Source organism: Trachurus trachurus, assembly GCF_905171665.1.
Source record: "Trachurus trachurus genome assembly, chromosome: 21".
NCBI lineage: Eukaryota > Metazoa > Chordata > Actinopteri > Carangiformes > Carangidae > Trachurus > Trachurus trachurus.
Window position 1 is genome coordinate 14,604,071 of NC_139899.1, and position 22,604 is coordinate 14,626,674.

At 44.8% G+C, this 22,604-nt stretch overlaps 1 protein-coding gene across 1 annotated transcript in view; it reads left to right on the forward strand.

The window, feature by feature from the left end:
• Positions 1-22,604, forward strand: part of myo10l3 (myosin X, like 3) — a gene marked incomplete at its 5' end in the record, with an annotated part of 55,314 nt that overhangs the window by 24,399 nt on the left and 8,311 nt on the right. The window contains 21 exons of the mRNA XM_083996741.1: positions 498-632; positions 1,288-1,412; positions 1,509-1,522; positions 1,650-1,734; positions 2,002-2,108; positions 2,379-2,508; positions 3,720-3,838; positions 6,595-6,741; positions 7,877-7,977; positions 8,351-8,417; positions 9,030-9,122; positions 10,036-10,104; positions 12,110-12,192; positions 12,306-12,414; positions 13,342-13,422; positions 15,522-15,646; positions 15,800-15,914; positions 19,094-19,200; positions 20,722-21,135; positions 21,223-21,253; positions 21,366-22,247. Coding sequence (XP_083852867.1) covers positions 498-632; positions 1,288-1,412; positions 1,509-1,522; positions 1,650-1,734; positions 2,002-2,108; positions 2,379-2,508; positions 3,720-3,838; positions 6,595-6,741; positions 7,877-7,977; positions 8,351-8,417; positions 9,030-9,122; positions 10,036-10,104; positions 12,110-12,192; positions 12,306-12,414; positions 13,342-13,422; positions 15,522-15,646; positions 15,800-15,914; positions 19,094-19,200; positions 20,722-21,135; positions 21,223-21,253; positions 21,366-22,247 — 3,139 coding nt within the window. The remainder of the gene's footprint in view (positions 1-497; positions 633-1,287; positions 1,413-1,508; positions 1,523-1,649; positions 1,735-2,001; positions 2,109-2,378; positions 2,509-3,719; positions 3,839-6,594; positions 6,742-7,876; positions 7,978-8,350; positions 8,418-9,029; positions 9,123-10,035; positions 10,105-12,109; positions 12,193-12,305; positions 12,415-13,341; positions 13,423-15,521; positions 15,647-15,799; positions 15,915-19,093; positions 19,201-20,721; positions 21,136-21,222; positions 21,254-21,365; positions 22,248-22,604) is intronic.

Below are 22,604 nucleotides of genomic sequence, written 5' to 3' on the forward strand. Positions count from 1 at the left end.
GCCACTCGATCCACATCGTTGACATCAGCAAACCGCTCGACCACACAACGCCATACACGCTGTCTACCATCTGGTGGAGCTCTGGTGGACATTCCTGCAGTCAGCATGCCAAGTGCACACTCCCTCAAAACTTGCGACATCTGTGGCATTGTGCTGTGATAAAACTGCACATGAAAGAGTGGCCTTTATTGTGGCCAGCCTAATACACACCTGTGCAATAATCATGCTGTCTAATCAGCATCTTGATATGCCACACCTGTAAAGGAGAAGTGCTCACTAACAGATTTAGACAGATTTGTGAACAATATTTGAGAGAAATAGTTATTTTGTGTACATAGAAAAATTTTTAGATCTTTGAGTTCAGCTCATAAAAAATGAGAGTAAAAACAAAAATGTTGCATTTATATTTTTGTTCAGTGTAATTTGGCATTTTCCTCCAATGGGATGTATCATGACATCATCTATATATTCACTTCTCTCTGTCTGTCCATCCTCAGTGGGGAGAGTGGTGCAGGGAAGACGGAGAGCACCAAGCTGCTGCTGAAGTTTCTCTCCGTGATGAGTCAAAACTCAGCAGCTGCTCCTCCGTCGGAGAGGACCACCAGGGTGGAGCAGGCCCTCGTCCAGAGCAGGTATTTTGCATATGCTAGGAATCATAAATCATTGTCCCTGTCAGGTATATTTTGTGTTTAGCTTTTACACTCACTGTTTTTAATGTATGTCAATATGACTTAATCAGTATGTTGAATCTGTCCTGCACCATGATCTCACCACGTTCCTAACCACATTTGAGCAAAGTCAATAAGATTAACTCAGAATCAGTATCTTGTTCCTCTTTGATGTCATCCTCGTAATAATGGAATTGATTTGTTTTCCAGTGACTGATACAGGCTACACCAAAATCACATTATCGGCAGGATGGGAAAACCTCTTAAACACAATCGAGACCATCGTTGGTTGAAAATATTCCCATTTAAAAACAATAGAATTTAAGAACTGAACAAAAAGTGTCTCTCTGTGTTAGCTCACCAGACTGATCAGAGAGAAATCCGTCATTTGCATAATGCAACATGTTTTAGACACAAGCTAGAAAAACAGTGTGAGGGTGTGTGCTGATGAAATATAATCTGCATCTGGATACACATCTACATCAAAATAGAAACAATCACTGAAAGGTTCCTTAGCAGAGGAGAAAACAGGTGGTTATTTAATTCTCTCTCTCTCTCTCTCTCTCTCTCTCTCTCTCTCTCTCTCTCTCTCTCTCTCTCTCTCTCTCTCTCTCTCCAGCCCCATCATGGAAGCATTTGGAAATGCTAAGACTGTTTACAACAATAACTCCAGTCGCTTTGGGAAGTTCATCCAGCTCCACTTTTCCCAAAATGGGAACATTCAAGGAGGCTGCATTATCGACTGTATCCTTCAAATTCATCAAGATATTCTGTAAAGACCTAAAATCTATAGGACACAGTTACTGTTACCATTGTTCTCCTTGACTTACCACTTTTCAGATTTGCTAGAAAAAGTAAGTTTGTGCTAATTTTAAACACTCAATTATTCACATGTGATATGTGATACCAGATTCATACCACATATTCAAGATACATTGAATATTGAAATATAATTTCCTATAACCTTCCTTTCGTTCCTAGAATCGCGTGGTTCGACAGAATCCCGGAGAGAGAAACTACCACATCTTCTACGCACTGTTAGCAGGAGCTGACAAAGACCACAGAGGTTAGGTTTTATAGAGTTTAAAGGGGTGCTCTAAGTTTTTGACCAACTACAGTCACCAGAGTCAGAGAATTAAGTTTGATAAATGGTAGAAAGACAGGTTTGGCAATACAGTACTATAGTTGGTCAAATATACACAAAAGTAATGAAAATCTACCCAATAACAATCTGCAAATAGGAGCTAACATTACTTTTTGTGGTTGTTACTTTACATTGTAAATACTTTTTTTCCCCATTCATTGTCATTGTTTTTATTTCTCTGTGTTACAGACATGTACTTACTGTCTGAAGGTCCTGAGTCATATCACTACCTGAGCCAGGCAGGCTGTGTGCAGGACAGCAGTCTGGACGACAAGCAGCTCTTTGACTTTGTCATGGTAAGACGGTTTGTTGGACCACCAGGGGGCGCCATAATCCTTTATCATGAGAGTATCCTGCAAGCAAGACAGAGGTTTATCCTCCACAAAGTTGAACTGGGGGAAACACAGTATATGATAGTGTTTGCTTTACAGGCTCTTTATAAATGCTGTTGTTTTACAGTTCAAAGCAAAAGTTGACCTATTCTCACATCTTAAACCAATTTAATGTGCTCATACTATCATTACATGACATGAGACTCATCTCACTGTTTCTGTGATGTGTTGCAGGAGGCTTTGAAAGTGATGGAATTCACTGAGGAGGAGATTAGAGATGTGTTCAAGTTACTGTCTGCTGTCCTCCAGATGGGCAACATTGAGTTTATGACCGCTGGTGGAGCTCAGATCACTTCAAAAGGGGGTAGGAGATATGTACTATATGTTTGCACTGCATATACAGTATATATACACAATGCATAATAAATCTACCACACAGAGTACGTTGTGATGACCTTGACAAAAGTGTTACTCACATCCTCGGTCTGTAAGCACAGTGTTAAACTCACATATATGAACTTCTGGGAATGTTTCATGTCTGAGAGTTCTGAGTAATGCTGTCATCGTTTCCTCGAAGATTTTCTAGAAACAACTATGTAATTTGGTACTAAGTATAGAGGTCAAAGAGAGAGTGCACTCGGTTTTTACACATCTTTTAGTCGGTACACAGCAGGTCAGATGAACATAGGAAAACAAAATGCATCTATATTTGGATGTTTCCAAAAAAAAGAATAATGAATGAAATACACTTGGGTTTAAATGAAACAAGAAGTTCCTGTTTTCATTTGGGGTAAATTAGAAAAACCTTGGGAAATAATTATCATCATAATGATGAGAGCATAGTGTTTACCAAACAAGTTCTCCTTTGGCATGAAGACGCAGAAGCAGCCAACCTTTCAACACCATAAGCTCTTTAGTGAGACCATCCTGACTATGTACCTTCAAATCCAGACAACTTTACTTTAGATTTTTCCTTTTAGGATAATGTTCTTAAATATTTTTAAACACTTTTTTGTTAGGGAAAGGTCCGTGTGAGCATGTGTTTCATATGACGGCATAAAGTGCTAGACCAGGCAGATCCCAGATTTATGTGATGTTTATCAAACCATGGGGGGAAAATAAAAAGCTTGATGTTGTTAAAGGTGAAAACTTGGAACACGCAGCTTCAAGAGGTTAAACTCAGTTAAAATGACCAGTTGTTTCTGTTGGAATTTATTATAGGAAATCTCTGTTTTTTAAAGCACATCATAAATTCACCACTGATGTTGGACCATTCTGCAGTTTTCCTCATCGCCCCCGAGTTTGATTGACATTGTACTAGCAGACAGAGCACTGAACAGGCTGTAACATGAGCTCAAGGCTCCTTTGTTCGCTGCGTCTGACCTCTTTTCCAAAGACCCGCTGAACTACAGTGACTGCAGAGGCCGACAGAATGAAGTTTCGTATAGACTGTATAGGATCGCAGTGTGCGTGTCACGTCTGTTGTTTGACATCAATAGGAGTCACCTGAACTGTCTGCGCTCTGTGTTTCTCATACATGGTGTAAGTGTATATCTGTTTCTGTGTGTGTTACAGTGGTCAGTAATGTCAGTGACCTGCTTGGCCTGGACTCCTTCCAGCTGTCAGAGGTCTTAACTCAACGCTCCATGATCCTGAGAGGAGAGGAGATCTGCTCCCCGCTCACTGTAGAGCAGGTAACAACACATCCAGAGCCTCCTCCTCCTCCTCCTCCTCCTCCTCCTCCTCCTCCTCTGCTGCTCAGGAAGGAATCAACTAACGCACAACACTCCTGCTTTCACTCTCTTATTATTCAGATTTGTAGTATCTTAGGTGCAAGCGATCCGATCGTGCAGAGGTCGAAAACATACAGTAGTTGTCTGTTTGTCAACCCCCCGTCCTCACTCCTCTCTCTCTCTCTCCCTCCCCTGTCCTGGTGACACACACAGCCTTTTCTCCAGTGCTCTCCCCCACATGCCTCTCCAGATCCCTTGCGTGACTCCCAGCCATTTCCTGCTTTTTGTCTGCCAGATTCCTGGCACAATAAAGCCATCATGATAGTGATCTGAGTCAAAAGCACAATAGAGCCAATGACTGGGGCTGAAGCGAGAGTCTTCTCCTCTGGAGGCAGCGCAGCCAGACGACCCAAAGACGCTGGCCCAATAACTCACTCGTGTGTGTGTCTCTCTCTCTCTCTCTGCTTCAAACCTACAGGCTGCCGTCTGTAATTAATGTGAATATTTCACAAGTCTTCATCGCATGTGTTAGCCGTTTTGCCATATGCCACAAGAACATTCTGACGCATGACACAATCCTTTTTTTGGCTCAGCTCGAGCTCTCGGCCCACTCGTATATGCAGAAATGTCAGCGAATATGCAGAATGGACCTTTACTATTATCACAGGGACACGAAAGTCACAAGAAAGCTTTTCATCACCGGACAAAGACCTTGTGCTGTCACCCTGCTGCTGCTTGTTCTGCCTGGCCTTTGAAGCAGCTTGTCTCTTAATAGAGTTCATTATTCCAGTGCTGGAGTCAGTAAGAATGGCTTCTTCTCACAGTGGCCAGGGGTCACCCACCCCACGACTGCTTGCAGTAGCCTCCCCCCCTCCCCTCCCCCCTTCCACTAAATCCTGGACAAACAGCCATTCTTCTCACCCCTGTGACGGAGATCCTGGAGCCACCAGTACTCTGTTCACACCCGCTAGTTGCAAGAGGTGACTGGGTATGATGGATTACTCAAAAGCCCAGGAGCATTGTTGCCCCAAATACAGTACACGCTGCCACACTCTTGTTTTGTTTTCAATTCATGCACAATGCCTGTGGAGGAAGTGTAGCTGGCAAGCTCAAGCTTTTTATGTACGTACACAGATGGTGTCTGGCTGAGAGGCTGACTCCGTGGCAGCTGGAGAAAATCATAGCCGGGTCAAACAGTGATTAGAAATAGATTTTCTTTATTTGTTTTGGAGTAATAAAGTTGTGGATTTACTACCTCTTCATCCAGAGATGCAAGGTCTTGCATTACGATGTCTGTCAAAATGATCACAACTCTCGGGTGTCTTATTTTCTTGTTCTCGATCTTATCTCATGATATTCCTTAGCGGATTGAGTTTACTTGTAACACATCTGTAAATGTTCAAACTTCAATTTTGCTTTAAGCACCTTTTGGACTTTGCATCCATTCTGGCTTAGTTCATTGTCTGACAATTAGTTCTGGATTTAAAAAACTCCAACCTCAGCATCAAGCTAAAATACAGTGGGGCAAAACATTTGTATAATAATAGAATAAAAAGTAGCTGCAAGTAACAATGAAATAAATAACAGATAAGTCCAGACAGCTCACAAGCTATATAGCCTACTGTATATACTGTATTCATTGCTATTGACTTTATGCTGAAACCTGACTTGGGGTTGGTATCCTTAGAGAAGATGACATACTGTGTAACCCTGCGCTTCATATTCCTTCACATAGGTTGAGGCAATGATATCACATGTGCAAAACTGGAGTATTGTTGTCCATACAGCACAAATTAGAGCAAGATATTGAATATTACTGTATTGCTTTTTCAATCTTAACTCTGTCAGAAATACTTGATACCTACCTACTATAATAGAGAATGTCTGTGTCAATTTTGGTAGCACTTGAATGAAGACTTGTGGAGATACAAATGTTAATTTATTTCCCATACTTGAAAAAATACAGATCGCTGGGCTGCTAAGTTGCTTCAGAGGTGTGAGTAAGAATGGTTGTTTCTCTTTGTCTGTTATTGCAACCTGTCCAGGGTGCAACCCACCCTCACCCTCGCTCTTGCCCATTGTCAGCTGGGATTAGCTCCAGACCCCCTGTGACCCTCAGAGGAGCTGTAATGTTAATGGATGGATGGGTGTATGTATATGTGCAATGCTGCAATGCAGAAGTTGCATAAAATGGAAACTCTCAAGTAAATTTTTTTGAAAATGTCCCTCAAACCACTGCCACTGTCTGCTCTGGTGGGTTGTTTGGCCTCAGGTTTAACCGAGTGGGTGTCAATTTTTTGTGCAGGGTATTAGGAAAAAATAACCTACAAAAATATGTTTACATGCTTTGTTTTCACTGGATTTTCTAATATGACAAGTACTGCCTGCAGTGCGTCACTATGCGGATATGTAGGTGATAAAGGACGCTGTCTGTTGTGAAAACACACAGTTAGTCTTACCTGTAGACAGACACTGACACAACACACCTTTGTCTCCAAACCTCTATTTTTTTAACAGATGCAGTGGCGTCACACACGCACACGTTCACCTACAGTACACACATAAGCACACACACACCCTCTGATAGAAAGAAATGATGAAATGTATATGGTAATAAACTCTGCTCTGTTGAGTCTGCAAAGTTTTCCCATCTCTTAATATTTTTGCCTGACTTGGTATCCATGGTAACCCTCATCTCCCTATGTCACGATTTGCAGGCAGTGGACTCACGGGACTCGGTTGCCATGGCGCTTTACTCTCAGTGTTTCTCCTGGATCATAATGAGGATCAACCAGAAGATTAAAGGGAAAGACAACTTCAAGTCCATCGGCATCCTGGACATCTTCGGCTTTGAGAATTTTGAGGTGAAAGAGAGAGCAAAATGTATTCAGTGAAAAATAGCCCAGTCATTATTAAAATCAGTTCGTTGATGTTACACTGTCAGGCGCCGCAGAGGATGAGACTGTTCAGAGACCTGCATTAAAAAAACACAGCTGAAGGTGTGAGATATTTCCAGAAATCTATCAATCACTTCCAGCTCCATTCAGATTATGATTTCAGGAGTGTTTCTGGCTACGTGTAGAAAGGTGGACTGTCTGTACATGACGCTACTCGTGCTATCAGACGAGAATGCAGGAGAGCCAAATGCAAGACGAGACAAAAAGACAAGTTACAGGTGTCTTTTGACATTTTAAAGGATCCATCACTGTCACTTCCTCTGCTGTTTTTAACCAGTTAAAGCCTGTGTCTCTTTCTCTTCTAAAGGAAATTGTTGGTCATATGAAAGCTTGTCAACAACCACATTGGCCTTTTTAAACTGATTTTTCAGACCAGCTGTCTTGTCTCACGTGCTGCACCAAAAAATGTTTTAGGATTCAGTAATACTGCTTTTGATGTATATAAAAAAAAATCTGGACACCTCAGTTGTCTGCAATCTGTAGTTTTAGACCAATTTCTGCACTCTGCATTAAACACAGTAGAGAACAGTATCCTCATCTCTTCCCTGGAGCATCCTCAAGGCTCTAATCACAGGCCCTTCCCATATTACCTCTCCGTACTATTCCTTTTAGGGTCTGCTTTTAGGAAACACAGCATCTTGTACCACTGTTATGCAGATGACATTCAGATTTACTTGCCTTTTAAACAGAAAGATGTAGGACATAAAAGCTTGGATAGCCTTCAGGTTTTGTTTCATTTTTTTTAAACTCAAGTATTTAGATCCAGTGGTGCCTGCAATGCTGCTTATGAGGACCTTGGTTCACTGGAACCATGTAAAAGCCACTGTATAAATGTAGGGGTCATAATGGACAGTGAATATAAGTTGGACAAACAGATAAACTCAGTGATCAAATGCTTTTTTTCCCCCAGCTGAGTCTCGCATTTAAGGTCAAGTCATTTTTATTTAATTATATTTAAAGGGTTATACATGTGTTTATCTTGTCTATGCTTTCTGTTGGTTACAGAGCTGATGGTTACAAAACCAATTTTCTTGTCCTGTAGGTGAACCGGTTTGAACAGTTTAATATCAACTATGCCAACGAGAAACTCCAGGAGTATTTCAACAAACACATCTTCTCACTGGAGCAGCTGGAGTACAACAGGTACAGATGTCTGATATGTCTCAAACGGTCAGGGGCATCCACCTCTGTACATGAGGCGTGTATGCTGCGGGGTACATAGAAAGTAAAACGGGAATTTGCTTGTTTTAGTGACTGTCCCACGGACAGATAGGGGTGGGGGTGGGGGCTGGGTCTGCTCAGGGCGATACAGGCAAACTGCCAGAGGTTTGGATTCAGCTCAGATTCTCCCCCAGACAGTTGTTTTCTTGTATAATGGGCCAACAGCCTGGACATGGCTCATTTCATCACATGTTCATTCTGCACAATGCAGCCATTGTGTCTTCCTAGTTGTTTATATTTATATATATATACACGGTGTGTGTGTGTGTGTGTGTGTGTGTGTCCTCCCTCACAGGGAGGGGATCCAGTGGGAGGCCATAGACTGGATGGATAACGCAGAGTGTCTGGATCTCATAGAGAAGGTAACAGACCAGTCAGATCCTGACAGAGCAAAGTCACCACCAAGACCCGACCGCCAACCGCCAGCCAGCCAGAGCGCTGCTGACCCAGACGCCACACTGTGACTCTCACACTGACCCCCATCTCCCAGTCTATCATTACATAGTCTCATTTTGCATGTTGTGTGCAAAGTAATGCACACCAGTTGGTGGTTAGAGGTATGTCTGAGATGAAGCATGAAGCCAATTTGAGCCTGTGCAGAGGTGGGCTCTCTGGATCAAAATCATAAGCTTGGAAAGTTTAGGAGAAGCAGAAAGACGATGCTGAAACCACTTTATTGCTGATAGACTTGTGATTTTGCCCAGTGGCCCTCTATTAGGAGGTTGCTGTTAATTACTGTGACTCTACGTACATGTAGGAATGTAAAGTAGACTGTTGCTGCCAAATAACATGCCTGCTCCTTAAACCCAGTCTTTTTGTATAAAAGAGAAAACTGAATGGATTACTATGCTGTTTCCTGAATGCATTGTTACTCTAAAAGCTGCCAGATGTGTCCCAATGGGATTATAACTAGTTCCATCATGACTACGGTGTGTTTCACCCTGTGCTTTTTCCTCTGTCTATTTCCCCTTTAGAAACTGGGCATGTTGGCTCTTATCAATGAGGAGAGTCGCTTCCCCAAAGGCACAGACTATACCCTTCTGGAGAAACTGCACAGCCGACATGCAGTAAGTCCACACCTCGCACTTGAAAACTCGCTCACACACCCTTTCTCTCCCTCCCAGGCAGACACTAGCAAAGTCATTAAAATGTTCCCTATCCCCCCCACACACCACTTGGGGAAATGCCTCCACCACCCACCGGCTCAGACAGTCTCAAAGAGTTAAACCTTTCTTTGATGAGTCTTCTGTTGCCTTTGGTGCAGCAGTGAACATCTATAGAGCATTTGTACACACCCACCACCACCCCCCCCCCCCCCCCCCCCCCCCCCCCCAAACTAAGCGCACTCACATGCAAACACAACAATGCTGAAATGCGATCAGCCATGATCGACATTGTGTACAGGAAAAAAGGAGTGTCCTCAGAAAACCCAACAGGTATTTCTATGTCAGACGGAAAGATCAGTTGGAGACAGTTACAGAGTTTGAGTGAGGCCCAAAAAACTGCCTGCGCTCCTCCTGAGGTGTTTTGTCTTCACTGCTGATCCACATGTTAGAAGGACTGAGAGAGACTTGGGCTCGGTTTATGCCAGTAGTATTTTTAGTGGAGAAAAATTAGTAGATTCAACATCGACAAACCAAATTTGATAAACGACTCTCACGGATTAAATGATTTAAGTCATTTATCAACCAAAACTGCTCTCACATGTCTCATCTGTGATTTTTATTCTGAAGTTTTGATATAAAGTAAAATCAACAGAAACAGACTCAGGATTGTAATGTTTTCTAATGTAATAATATTATAGTTATTATATTAATATTATGTTTTTTAAATCGGACTGAGAAATTATATCATTATTTGATAAACTATAATATTTTTTATATGGGATTGTTGGTCATCAGAAAAGGCTGATTATAACTAATGAAATAGACATGAACAGCATTTCCTAATGTCAGTGGTGTCTTTGTTCTCTCTCCTCAGACAAACCTTTACTACGTGAAGCCCCGAGTGACCGACCATCAGTTTGGCATCAAGCACTATGCTGGAGAGGTCATTATAACAACACGCACACACACACACACACACACACACACACACACACACACACACACACACACACACACACACACACACACACACACACACACACACACACAGCAAAACCTGGTTCCTTGTGCTCCCTGACTGAGTAAATTGGGGAAGTGAGGTAGTTGTTGGATGGCTTGTAGGGTCTTCTTTGCCAAAATCTGCCACAGGATGTCGATGCCACACCCCTCCTCCACTGTCTTTTTTCCTGAGTCAGGAGAAACTGCTTCTCCCATCTCTCTCCTTCCTTTACTTAGACGAGGGAAGTGCACACAGAAAGGCAAGAGAGATCAGGAGAAAGCGCAAACATGGAGAGTGGATAGAGTGGGAGGGATGCAGCAGGGAGGAGGGGGGGTAGAAAGATTTGCTTTGATAAAGAATGGCCTTATGAAGCCTGCCTTAGACAAGGTCTCCTCAGTGCGAGTGTGGTAGCTCAGTCACAAGCCTGGCATGGCTGTCTATGGTAATGACTTGGTCCAGAGAGGACAGGCAGGACAGCCAGTTGTTCTCTCTCTCTCTCTCTCTCTCTCCCTCGGTGTGTGTGTGTGTGTGTGTGTCCAGTGTGCCTCTCTGAAGAGTTTAGCCGCCTCTCTGAAAGCTCCCACTGTTATCTGAAACGGTGCCGTGAGTGTAGTGGGGGAGTTGTAGCATTCTCCCATAGATTTGATTATCCGTGCGGTGCCAGAGAAATTCAGTTAAGGTTGAATTAAGTTGGTCGCTGTCAGACATGAGTTTGCAAACAAAACACACAAAAAAACTCACCTTGTTAACTCATGACTAACTAATGAAATGTATGTTTCACAGAGGAAGCCTTCAAACTGTGTTTAATTGTCCTTGACAAGCTCTTTTCTCCGTGGCATCACGAGGCCATCCTAGTTAACAAACCTGGAACTACCACCCACACCCACACACACACACACACACACACACACAGCTTTTTGTACAACCCTTCTCCAATGAGAGAGGAATGCAGAGTGTAATTAGTGTGTCTGTGATTTATAAATACATATGTCGTCATGTTAAGTTCTCATGGCACACCGTGCGCCTCGAGGCTTGGTGATACGGGTTGTTATTGGATTATGGTATACACACACAGCTGTGAATACATGATCATGTGTGCACACGTCCAAAAATGGATCTGTGTTTGCTTACAGACGCAGACTGCCGTACGCTTCATTATCATTATTTTTTGCCTTTTCTTTATTGCTCAGCAGTTCTTACATAGAAAAATGTACAGCATACCCACTTTACCTTTAATGACACGGATGTATATACACGCATGAGTGCACACTGTTGAACACGCTTAACGCAAACTCACAGTGCATTACTGTGAGTCGAGGCGAGCAGAGGAATGCCCTGTTGCTAAGACGAAGGCTGAACAGAACTCAACAGGTGACTGCATTCACACACAGTCGCTCTGCTCCACTGAAAGAGCCCCCCCCCCCCACCACCCCCCACCACCACCACCTTCTCACCTTCTCAAGCCTTAAACACACATTTACTGTCGCCTTTCATGTCACACACGTGTGTCAATGTTCTCAAATAAAAAAATGTTAATTACCCAGTCTGGATAACGATCCATCACAGCAGAGATGTGTATTGTGTATACATGTGGGTAAATTAGCTTTATTTACAAACCAGTCATCTGTCATCAAATATTTTATTTTAAAGATTTGAATCTGTAAAACAAAGTTATGATGAAAATTAAAACTCATAGGGAAATAATGGAGAATTTTTGGAAACCACATAAATTATGTTAAGGCTTAAATATCAAATTCAATTGCAATACTGTATTGAGATCTTCAAGAGCAGACTCACCTTAAATTGCTCCTTAATTCCTCTATATATCACCTACTATGTGGACTTGTAGGTAAACATATAAAACAATCACTAATCCTTCAAAATAAGAGCCATAAAATTATAAACAAAACGTTTTACTTGTCTGTTCTTACTGTTTCCACCTGTGTAGGTGCTTTACGACGTGCGAGGGATCCTGGAGAAGAACAGAGACACCTTCAGAGATGACATCTTGTTTATTCTCAAGGACAGCAGGTGGGTATTTCACACTCTGAGCACGTACCTGCATGATTCAGTTCATATGCGTGTGTCTGTACAATCACACGCCCTGCTCTGCACTGTGTGTGTGTGTGTGTGTGCGCCTGCAGGCTCGACTTCATCTACGACCTCTTTGAGCGAGTCGGGAGCAGGAACGGAGACGAGACCCTGAAGATGGGCACGGCCAGACGCAAGCCCACCGTCAGCTCTCAGTTCAGGGTGAGACCAAGGCTCCCGTGGCCTGAATACTCTCACTCTCAGCTCCATTGCTCATGATTGTGTCATCACGCAGACAACGAGTTAATTGTCTCCCATGTGCTGCTGAATATGACGATCGCTTAACCCCTAACACTAGGCTTGGCATGATGAATGTGAGCGTGGGGGCTCCAAGGAAGAAAAAAAAAGAGTGTGTAGAAATCATGGTGAGGCAGAGCGGGAAGGAGAATGCTGTCTGTTATGGGCTGATGGGATGTATGAAATATGTGGTTGTGAGCCAGGCTCAAGGGGGGCTGGTGGTGGTGGTGGTGGGGGGAATTAGCCTAGCATGTCCTAAGTGCAGTGCAGAGAGGAGAGGAGAAGGGGAGGATTTGGCAGACTGCCCTGGCCTACAGTTCCTAAAGCCAGGGGGATTAGGGTTGATGGCTGGGCAGAGAGGGGCCAACCAGGGGCCAATCACGCTTAGCTCTGCCAGGCCAGGCCTCGCTGGAGACAGACTGTCTGAGGCAGCGAGAGGAGCGAGGCTGACATAGCCCGCGAGGTTCAAGGGTCCTCGTAGTGTGTATTTGTACACGTGTGTCTTTTGAGCTAAATATGGGCTGACTAATTCCAAAGAGAAAGAGATGTGCAGTTACAAGTACATTTATTTAATGCCATCATTTTAAATTAATATATTTCTAATAATGCACACCTTTAATTTTTGTAACATTTAAATGACTGGACTTGCAATTGGGTTTTTGGTGCTTTTATTTAAGCAGCTTCCTCTGAAATGAGGACCACACTTGACTTATTTATTGTTGTTCACAGTATGAGAATTTCATGTCCCTCCTTTTCAAAATAAACCATCTGTTTGCATAATTAAACAGACATGAAGGGATATGTTTGGACTGAAGAGACTTTATCTTTTTTTTTTTTGCTAATGTGTTTCAGGACTCTCTCCATTCCCTGATGGCCACACTAAGTGCCTCCAACCCTTTTTTCGTACGTTGCATCAAACCAAACATGGACAAGGTAGGTCATGCAAATTTCATTGCACACACACACACACACACACACACACACACACACACACACACACACACACACACACACACACACACACACACACACACACACACACACACACACACACACACACACACACACACTAAAAAAAGTCAGAAACCCTGCCAGGTCTTGTCAAGGTCAGTGCCTGCAAAGTTAAACCTCCTTGGTGCTATTCATAGCTCCCATTGCTCAGAGCTAATATTTAGTCTTGCTGTTTTCGTGTTTTTATTACTCCTGCTGAAAAGAACGTAATTGTACAGTGTGACTACAATGCCATATAAATGTCCCACTTGATCAGTAGCAGCTTTTTTTTCCCACAGTGCATATTTTCTTTACTAATAAACTGATATTGCTCTCATGCTTTGGTGCAAAGACTCTCATTGTACTTCCTGAAATAAAAGGGCTGGGTACCAGCACATTCCTACCACTTAAGCCCCTTTACCAAAGGTCAGAGGTCACTGTTGACCGCTCCAGCTGCAGCGGCTTGGCTGATGCACTGCTGATCTGGCTGCATCAGTGGAATGCCAAGATAAGACCACAGTGGGACATTTATTTACTAGGCCTCTATTCCTCTGCTGCTCCTAACCACATTACAACAAATCCTTTCAAAATCACCACTAATGCTTGATATTGGATCATTTTCAGTATATTTATATTCTGTCTCTTTATTTCCTGTGTGAGAGAGTGAACCGGCTGAAATCTCTCACTGTTACTTATTAATGTACACACTGTGATGATTGTCCTCTTGTCTCTGCTCCTTACCGCCCACTCCCTCTGCGTCATTCCACACTTTCTCACTTACTTATTAGCATGGAAGCTGCTCTGCTGCTCTCTGCACTCGTCTCCTTTTCTCCTCCTTTTTTCCACCCGTGTGTCCATCCCCTGCTCTGATAGGCTCTGCCTCACATTCACTCACCTGTCTCTATCTGGTCAAGACGGAACAAGCCGTGCCTCCGTTAATCCTGCAGAATGACAGGATTGCATGCTCAGTTCTTGACATGATTGCATGCATGCAATCTCTCTCTCTCTCTCTCTCTCTCTATCTCTCTCTCTCTCTCTCTCTCTCTCTCTCTCTCTCTCTCTCTCTCTCTCTCTCTCTCTCTCTCTCTCTCTCTCTCTCTCTCACACACACACACACACACACACACACACACACACACACACACACACACACACAATGTATTAGTGTTATTTACACATGCCCGCCCTCCTTGGAATAAATGTCACTAAGGGAAGGGTCAGCCTGTTTTCACTCAAACAAGTCAACATGCCGTACCTCTTTCAGCTGCCTAAATCCTCTGCTGAAGAGCAGAGTTCAGAGCTCAGGAGGGCGCAGCATGTGTATGTGTGAATGTGTGTTTGATTATGAACATGAGCACATGCACATCAGCGCCTAGCCTAAGTATGTCTGTTTCCATGCATAGTAGCATTACCCATTATTAGATTGGCACATTGGGGAACGCTGAGGTTCTGTGCGGGGCTTAACCAGCGCTGCGTGCCCTCTGGGTGACAATGGCCTCGGTGCGGCCGTCCTGAGCCATCAGGCAGCCTGTGTAGAGGTGTAAGGCAGCAGACATCACAGATCCTCTATAATAAGCAGGCTCCAGGATCATTGGTAACACAAAGCTGTGAACAATGCAGCTGATTATTCCAGAAAGAAAGGCCTTCCTGGTTGGCAAGGTCTTGCTCAACACTGTTCGGGTTTCTCTGTGTTGGCGTGTGTTTTCATGGTAGTAACCTGATTGTTAATGTAAAATGATAGTGCTCACCATGGTAATTTACCTTTTTAGTTCAAGTTTAACTTGACTCAGCAGTAAGATCATCTGAATAGGTGTGTGGGCTCAACACTGTAGTATTATATTCACCTGCAGATAGTAGGGTAAGGTTGATTGTATTTAGGTAACACCAAAACATCGTTTAACCTTCAGTGTATAGCTATAGCAAAGCACAACCAATGACCTAGTGAACATAGGTTTCTGGTATTGTTCTCCATTTAGAAGAGCAAGCCTTTTTATGTTTTAGTGTTTGAAGTGTCAAGCTGTCATGTTGTCTTTCATCTACAGAAGGCTAACCAGTTTGATCCAGATGTCGTGCTGAACCAGCTGAGATACTCTGGGATGCTGGAAACCGTGAAGATCCGCAGGGCCGGGTTCCCTGTTCGCAGAACCTTTCAGGACTTCTACAGCAGGTGAGCAAAATGTGGACAAACATGGAAAACTACATTAAAAGTCCACGTCAAAAATAGAAAAATAGTTTGACATGTGTTTAATGGATAACATGAAAAGGTTTGTGTGCTGCATGTGTTTTAATGCGTGTGCATGTATGTGTTTTGTTTTGGTAGGTACAAGATGATCCTGAAGAGCAATAAACGCTTCGACGATGAGAGGCAGAGCTGCTCAGAGCTTCTCACACTCCACGACAAAGTGAAGAAAGAGTGGCAACTGGGGAAGACAAAGGTGGAGCACATAAACACACACACACACAGACACACAAACACAAACACATGCCCAAACATGTTTTTGTCACTTAGAATGACTTTGCATTGACTTACATTCATGCTTTGGATACTCACAGTAACCATAACCACCACCCCAACCCAGCCCCACCCGTAAACTCTTAACCTTAAAATGTAATGTTTGACTTTGTGCGGGTCAGCGTTTAGTCTCCAGAATGGGAGGTAAGTCCCCATAATGCAACTTTGTGAACAGATGTTTGTCCCCGCAGTGTGACACACACACACACACACACACACACACACACACACACACACACACACACACACACACACACACACACACACACACACACACACACACACACACACACACACACACACACACACACACACACATTCAAAAAAAGAAAAGAGTTGCAGGCTCTGAGCAGACAAGAACACAGATGTGAAAAGTTAAGTTTTTCCTGTAAGATGGACTCTGCAGAGCATTAGTTAGTAGTCACCTATATGATCTTCAAAATTGTTTAAAATACATATAACATACACACAGTCTCATAAGGATACAATCTTGAGACTGGTTTCATTTTGCGTTGCTTGGGAGGGTTCTTTCTCAAGAATCAAGCTGCTGTCATTCCCAAGCTGTTAATGTACGCCGCAGCTTGGACGGCCCCCACTGTGACTCATGTCCCAGAGATGTTTCTGGCCGGTTGTGGTCAATCTACTGCTCTCCTGTTGGCGACCGCAGAGTTACACGGCTACTCCTAAAAACCCTGACACCAACAACTGTTACTGTAACTGTAACCCAGTGTGCGGGGGCTTACAGTAATCCTGAGGCAGCCTTTGTGTAGCTGGAAGAGTATTAGCCTCTTGACACTCGCCGAGCTGTTGATTTAATAAACTCAACTCCCAGAGAGTGATGTGGAGGCGGCCCTGCAGTGATGAGACGTTGCAGCCGAGGTTCAAACGTTCAGAGGAAAGTCACGTTTCATGCATCCACCTTATAAAAAGTTATTATAGTGAAGCATTATGATCTCCATCTGTTTCAGTGCAGCTCTCAGCTCTCAATTATCACCTCCTCCATGGAAAGCCCACCCCTCTCTCTCTCTCTCTCTCTCTCTGCACACTCACTGAATGATTAACCTTTAATGACGTTTTTGATCTGGACAGCAAAACCTCTTTGCTTAATTTCAGACGTAGCTCAAATGGTCTCTAAGAGGCAGAGAGAGGATATAAATAACAGTTTTAACCAGCTTTCTTGAAATCAGCTAAATCCACATCGGTCCCACTGCTACTTCCTCCTCTAAGTTGTGGTCCCTGTGAGGCTGTAAAATCACAGAGACATTTCAAATTTGTTGTTTCCCATTTGGACGTTTTTTTGTACGTAATACCTCATTGGGTTGGCGCTCTATGAATAGTGTCAGCTGCACACATGGCAGAGTGAAACATGCGTCAAGGCCGAAAAGCTCTGATGTGAACCACATGTTGTTTCTTAATGAATATGCACTGTAACTGGTGCATAAAAGCTCATATGAACATGCCTGTGTGTATTAAAGTTGTCACACACGGACTCAGTGTAAATCTCTCGAGTCACAGCGTGTTTCTGACTTCAGAGGTAGAAATCGTTTTTTTCCTCCGTGTGGGTTAAACTTCATTATGTTTCCAGGGTCAGTGCTTTGACCTTTGGCTGACTGTCTGCTGGTGACTGCTCTACTTCCAAGCAAAGAGAAAGAGACTAGTTTCCCAGAGAAAGACAAAAAAAAAATCTCGGAGACGCCTTGTAGGTTTCATTCTGTGCACATGGCTGTGTTTTTGATGGCAGCGCAGTATTTTTGGGTTGAGGGAAATGTAGTGTGGGTTGTGTGAAGGGGGCTGAGGGACAGAAGGGGTCTACATTTCCTTTGGAGAAACAATCTGTGCGTAATTATATATGTGCTGATTGTGTGCAGAGGAAGTGTGTGCCCAGAATTAGGGGCTTGGGTCACGTTGCACGGATGGTGTGTGTGTGTGTGTGTGTGCATGTGTGCATGCATGCATGCATGTGCGCACGTGTGTGTGTGTGTACGTGTCAGCCATTTGTTTTACAGACGAGGGAAGGATGTGGATGAAGAGGAAGCTTCCTCCTCTCACAGACTTTACAGAGGCAGGCAGGGCTGCAGCTGTGGGATCCTTTGATTAGTGGAACATCTGGGACACGAACACACACACACACACACACACACACACACACACACACACACACACACACACACACACACACACACACACACACACACACACACACACACACACACACACACACACACACAGCACCTACTTTGCTTCCCATCCCCACCCCTGCCTCTCATAGAAGTAGATGATCCTACAGGCCAGGAACAGATATTGCATTATCACAAAAATCCCAGATACACAGCTGGTTGGTTTCCCCAGCCTGCTAACATGGCCAGACAGATGTAATCTGATTAAGTTTTTATAATGTCATGTTACTACTGCATGTTCATTTCTTGTGAGTGTTTTGGTTGTTAGCGTCGCAGGCTGCCAAATGTTCCACAGAGACTGTACCAACTTTGAAAGAAAGTCTCCAGGAGCGAGGGAAGGGTTAACTAAACTCTTCCTCCTTCCTTCATAAGAGCAAGGAGGGGTGTGGCTTGCTATCTGGACACCAGCCATCATCCCTCCCCCTCATCCCTCCATCCCTCCTCTCCCTACCTCTCCCCTCCCCTCCCCTCCCCTCCTCTCCCTCTCTGTGCCTGTCTGCCTGTGCACGTCAGTTCAGCTACCAACGCAGCAGCAGCAGCAGTAGGGAAACGCTCAGGAAGGACGCCCGAACACAATGAGGCTTTGCAGCAGCGGCATTAGCAGCACCACTGCAGTCCCCGTGCCAGTTCTCCCCTCTGCTCTGCTCTGCTCTGCAGTCCAGGAGAACAGTTAGCCTGCTAGCCTCAGCTGCACCACAGCTTCCTCTGCAGTGGGCACAGGGTGCTGCCAACAGACAACAGGGGGCCTTCACATCTCTGTGGGCCCTCTTTTATACCTTTACCAAGAAGAGGAACTAACCCATCCTGTTTCCTTCCACCACCACCACCACCACCTCCTCCCCTCCCAACCTCCCCTCTCTGTGTGTCTCTCTCTCTCTCTGTCTCTGTCGCTCCTTGTCGGGCCGTGGCGCTGCTCGTCCCGCAGGTGTTCTTGAAGGAGGCCCTGGAGCAAAGGCTGGAGAAGGAGAGGGAAGAGGTGCGGCGCAGGGCTGGCATGGTGATCCGCGCCCACATCCTCAGCTATGTGGCAAGGTGAGTGGTGGAAGTGTGGAGGAGGGGAGGTGGAGGGCTGAGTGGCAGCGACAGTTGTCAGTGTTTGTTTTGTAATAGAGGTGTACAGCTTGTGTATATGTTTTGGGGGGTGGGGGGATTATGTGTGAATGTGCGTGCCTTTGCACACGTGTTTAGCTCTCTGTGTGTGATGTGGGTTTATATACAGAGCCAGAGCAGACATTGCTTTGCAAATTCTCCAGGAGATTACAGGTGTTAAGTTTTATAGATTTCATCTCATAGGTGAAATAAGTCTGACAGATAGACCTGTTAAATCCTGCTGACTCGTCAGTGGGTCAGTCATTTTAAATTTGTGCTGTGCGGTTACATTGTTCAAATCAACATTTTTTTTTAAAATTCTAGTGGAGATCTTTGCACACAGTGTCAAATACCTACTGTATTATTAATGTTCCAGACCCACAGACCCTCATAAGGTGAAATTTCTCAGGCTGGTATAAACACTTTTGAAGTGAGTGCAAGTGATTGACAGTGTGCAGTTGCTCTTTCACTTTGGAGACATCTAGAAGATCTCCTTATGATGCAGCAGTGCAGCCATGGAGAAACATTGAAGTTTTGGGCATTAATATGGGGTACGTTTGTTTTATTGCCAACAGTGAGTAATAAAATGAAGCTGCTTCGGGAGAACTATCTCATTTTACTTAACTAGTGTATCTTGAAAAGACAAAAAGTTGGACCATTGGAAAGACAGTGTCTTGATTATCATAAATTATTGGAACACTTATGAAGAGTAATGTTGATGCCGTCCTCTCAGGCGGAGCAGAAAGTTTCAGGACAGGATGTCCATCACTGTGGTGGTTTAAAAATGTGCTCATGCAGACACCCCTAAGGTATGTATTGTAATGTAGCTGTGCTCCACCTGCATGCAGCCATATATAAGGTCACATACAGTCCTGTGAAAGGGTCCACTGGGAGAGTATAATGGGACTGATGACAGCGTTCAGGTTGTGGGTTCCCTTCCCCTCAGAGCTGCTCATACTAAAGACAAAGACTCGGGAAGTTCCCTAAAGACACAAGTAAAGCCTTTGTATTATTATATGTAACATTATCTGTGCCGTGAGGCTGTCCTGAGACCAGTCAGAGGCCACCGAGTCATTATTGTGGAGACTAGGTTTTGCGAAGGGTCAGAGAGTCAGAGCATTGTGTGTGGTCCCTTTAAAAGGCACGTGTGTTTGTGTGTGTGAGTGTTTCAATGCATGTGCAGTGTGTGGGTGATGGGGTTTAGTCACAGGACCAAACACAACAGCCCACATGGCCACAATGGAACAGCACTGGCTCATCAGGCTCTAAACATTGCACAGTCCACAATGTACAGTGTGTTTATTTAAGCAGAGACGGCCGATAGGAGGAGACCATGTGGGGCGTCTTGCAACGTCACAAATATGTTCGTGGTGACACACAATGTTCTCGGATGATGTTGGAATAAACGTGTGACTGGGCTTTAAGCTGATAACAAATGTGTGCGTTTGATTTTTTTCTCACCAGGAAACAATACAGGAAGGTTTTGTCCAGCGTCGTCACCATCCAGAGGAACTACCGCGCTCACTTTTGGAGACGCGTCTTCCTGCGCCTGCGCGTGGCCACCATCGTCCTGCAGAAGCATCACAGAGGCCAGCTGGCCCGATCCCTCCATCGCCAGCTCAAGGAGGAGAAGCAGAAGCGAGAGGAGGAGGAGAGGAGGAGGAGAGAAGAAGAAGAGGAGAGAAGGCGAGTAGAGGAGAGGAAGAGGAAAATGGAGGAGGAAAGGAGACAGAGGGAGGAGGAGGAAGAGAGACAGAGGCTGATGGACGAGGAGATGAGGAGGAGAGAGGAGGAGGAGGAGTCTGTGAGGAGGGAGGAGCTGAGGCTGAAGGAGAAGGAGGAAGAGGAGAACATGGCAGCTAAAGCAGAAAAGAAAAGGTAGATGTTGTGATTGGATGACTTCCCTAATCTCTTGATGTATATTATGTCATCATCACTAATGCATTGTTATTATTTTGTCTTTAGGAACTCACTGCTTAATGGTGCTTGTCAGAAGGTAAGGAGGTTTTTGCACAGTAGCATTATATGTACAAAACACATTATGAGACATTAATGTGGCAGCACAGACGGTTAATTTTGCTCTTTCTGTTGTCTTGTCCCGTATCCAGAAGGAACTGTCCCAGACTCTGTCCTACAGTCACACCTCTGAGGAAGAGAGCCGTCAGATGGAGGAGATCCTGAGGCTGGAGAGGGAGATCGAGCGTCTGCAGAAGCAGCAGGAAGACGGCGTGTCCCTCCTCGGAGACGTCTCGCACGAAGAGCTGCGCCAAATGAGGGACGCTGAGATCTACAGGCTGGAGAAGGAAGCTTCTCGAGTGGCTACCGAGTTCCTGGAGCTGCTGGACTTTGGCGGTTTGGAGCCGTCCCTCTCGAGCGAGGAGAACCTCCACGACCCAACTGAATCCACCGCTCCTCTGGCAGAGGAGGAGGTGGATGAGGGTTTTCACGCCGAGGATGAGTGTGTTCCTCTGCCTGACTTCCCTGCTCCAGCTACAGTTCCTCTGGACAAGGAAGTATTCCAGAGTGTCCCTCCTCCTCCGCCTGCCTTTGCAGAAGGACTAGCGGTCTCCTCCTCCTCTCATGCACTGGGAAAACTCTCCCCAGTCACTCCCAACGGACTGAGTCATACCATCATTTTCACAGACTCCCAAACCCCCAGCCTTCCTCCTGCTCCTGCTTCTGCTCCTGCTCCTGCTCCTGCTCCTGCTCCTGCTCCTCCCCCTCCTCCACCCCCTGTGGTCACTAATGGAGAGAGGCAGCCATGCCAGAGCACCAGCAGGGGGTCGGTGTTTGAGCAGCACGCTGCCGAGGAGGCATCCCACTCGAACCTGCCAGACACAGAGTCAGACTATGACCAGGAGGAGTTTGAGGAGGCTCACAGGAGCTCGGGTGCCAGCACCAACGACGACCATATCACAGACGAGGAGCTGCTGCGGAAATCCTCCTGCACCCAGAACAGCCTGGACTCTTTTAGAGGCAGCTCAGACTCGGTGAGAGCGAATATGCTGAGAGCCTTTTATGTTGAATTTTGCTGAGTCGTTACAGCTGGAAAATGTGCAGAGTTGCACCTGTTAATGATCAAGTTCAACTGGTTAATCATTTGGGAGCAGCACCAGAGATCCAGTGGAGGTAGTTTTGTGGAAAATCAGCCAGAACAGAGAATCCCTACTGGAGAAACCGGATGTTATGTTTACACAAAAGTAAACTTTACATTTTTGGCCTCAAATTTTAGCCAGCCACTGAATTTCCCATTTCCAAGTCAGATCTAACTTTAGCTGTAACTCATATTCACACTCTGAAACACACACCCCTAGACTTCCTCTCCGTTTGTGCGTCCCACACGTTGC